At 44.5% G+C, this 1,054-nt stretch overlaps 1 protein-coding gene across 1 annotated transcript; it reads right to left on the bottom strand.

Annotated features, from left to right (window-relative positions):
- Positions 1–6: 6 nt before the first annotated feature.
- Positions 7–906, bottom strand: LOC108357742 (testis-specific serine/threonine-protein kinase 1-like). Its single transcript, XM_017608809.1, has one exon. The coding sequence runs from the start codon at positions 904–906 to the stop codon at positions 7–9; it is 900 nt and encodes a 299-aa protein (XP_017464298.1).
- Positions 907–1,054: the final 148 nt, after the last annotated feature.

The raw sequence follows: 1,054 nt of genomic DNA, 5'->3' as shown, positions 1-1,054 counted from the left end.
TTAAGACTAAGCCAACGGTTCCTCTTCGTCGGCACGCAGCCAGCTGCAATTTAATATTTCGCGTAGATTCCAACGCGCATGTGGCTCCGGTTCCAGCAGCACAGCCACTGTGGCCTTAGCCTGCGCCGTAATGTGATCTTGTAGCTTCCGTCGAAACGCGAACTTTTTATTACGCTGATCATCCAGCAACTTACTAAGATTGCTATCGTCGAATGGCATTTTCGCATTCAACATTATGAATAGAATGACACCAAGTGACCAAGCGTCCGCCAATTTGGGATCGTAGGGGCGGCCGCATACCACTTCGGGTGCAGCATAAGCGGCCGATCCACAATAGGTTTCCGATTTTATTTCACGTCCGCTTTCGTCGCAGCAGTAGCGCGCAAATCCGAAATCCGCCAATTTGATATTGAGACGCTTCGAAAGCAATATATTCTCACACTTGAGATCGCGATGGGCAATATCGTGTGAATGCAGATACTTTAGAGCTTTGGCCATCTGCATGAACCAGGCTTTCGCTTGCAGCTCCTCAACCGGTCCCGATTTTTTGATATGACTTAATAGATCACCATTCTCTGCATACCGCATGAATATGAAGATTTTCGGGCCACGCTGCAATATGCTGTGTATCTGTATGATATTCGGGTGATCAATTTTTGTTAGAATTTCCAATTCGCGTGGAAAGAATTTGTGTACGAAATCTGAGGGTGCCTTAGCTTTGTCAATTATCTTGCAGGCCAAATGTACACCGTGGCCGGCGTCATCTGCATAGCCGGCTGTGATAACGGTCGCATAAGAACCCTCACCAATTTTGTGTCCGATATTGTAGCCACGCTGTGCCAGGGCATCGATGTCGGAGCTGCGCGTGTTCAGTTGGCGATTGGAGGTTGTCGAAAATTTTGACATAATTGCTGGATTTTTATAATGTTGAAATTTTGTCTAATTGCATCTGAAGATGGTACTCTGATGATTTGAATTTGCACTCGAAAGAGTCTACCAAAATAATGTTTATGCAAACTTTTATTTATTTCAAAGAATTTTCATAAAAAAAAAA

This window comes from Rhagoletis zephyria, unplaced genomic scaffold (genome assembly GCF_001687245.7).
Source record: "Rhagoletis zephyria isolate East Lansing unplaced genomic scaffold, Rhagoletis_zephyria_1.1 Rzeph_scaffold_83428, whole genome shotgun sequence".
Lineage (NCBI taxonomy): Eukaryota > Metazoa > Arthropoda > Insecta > Diptera > Tephritidae > Rhagoletis > Rhagoletis zephyria.
This window is presented reverse-complemented; position numbering and strand designations above follow the sequence as displayed.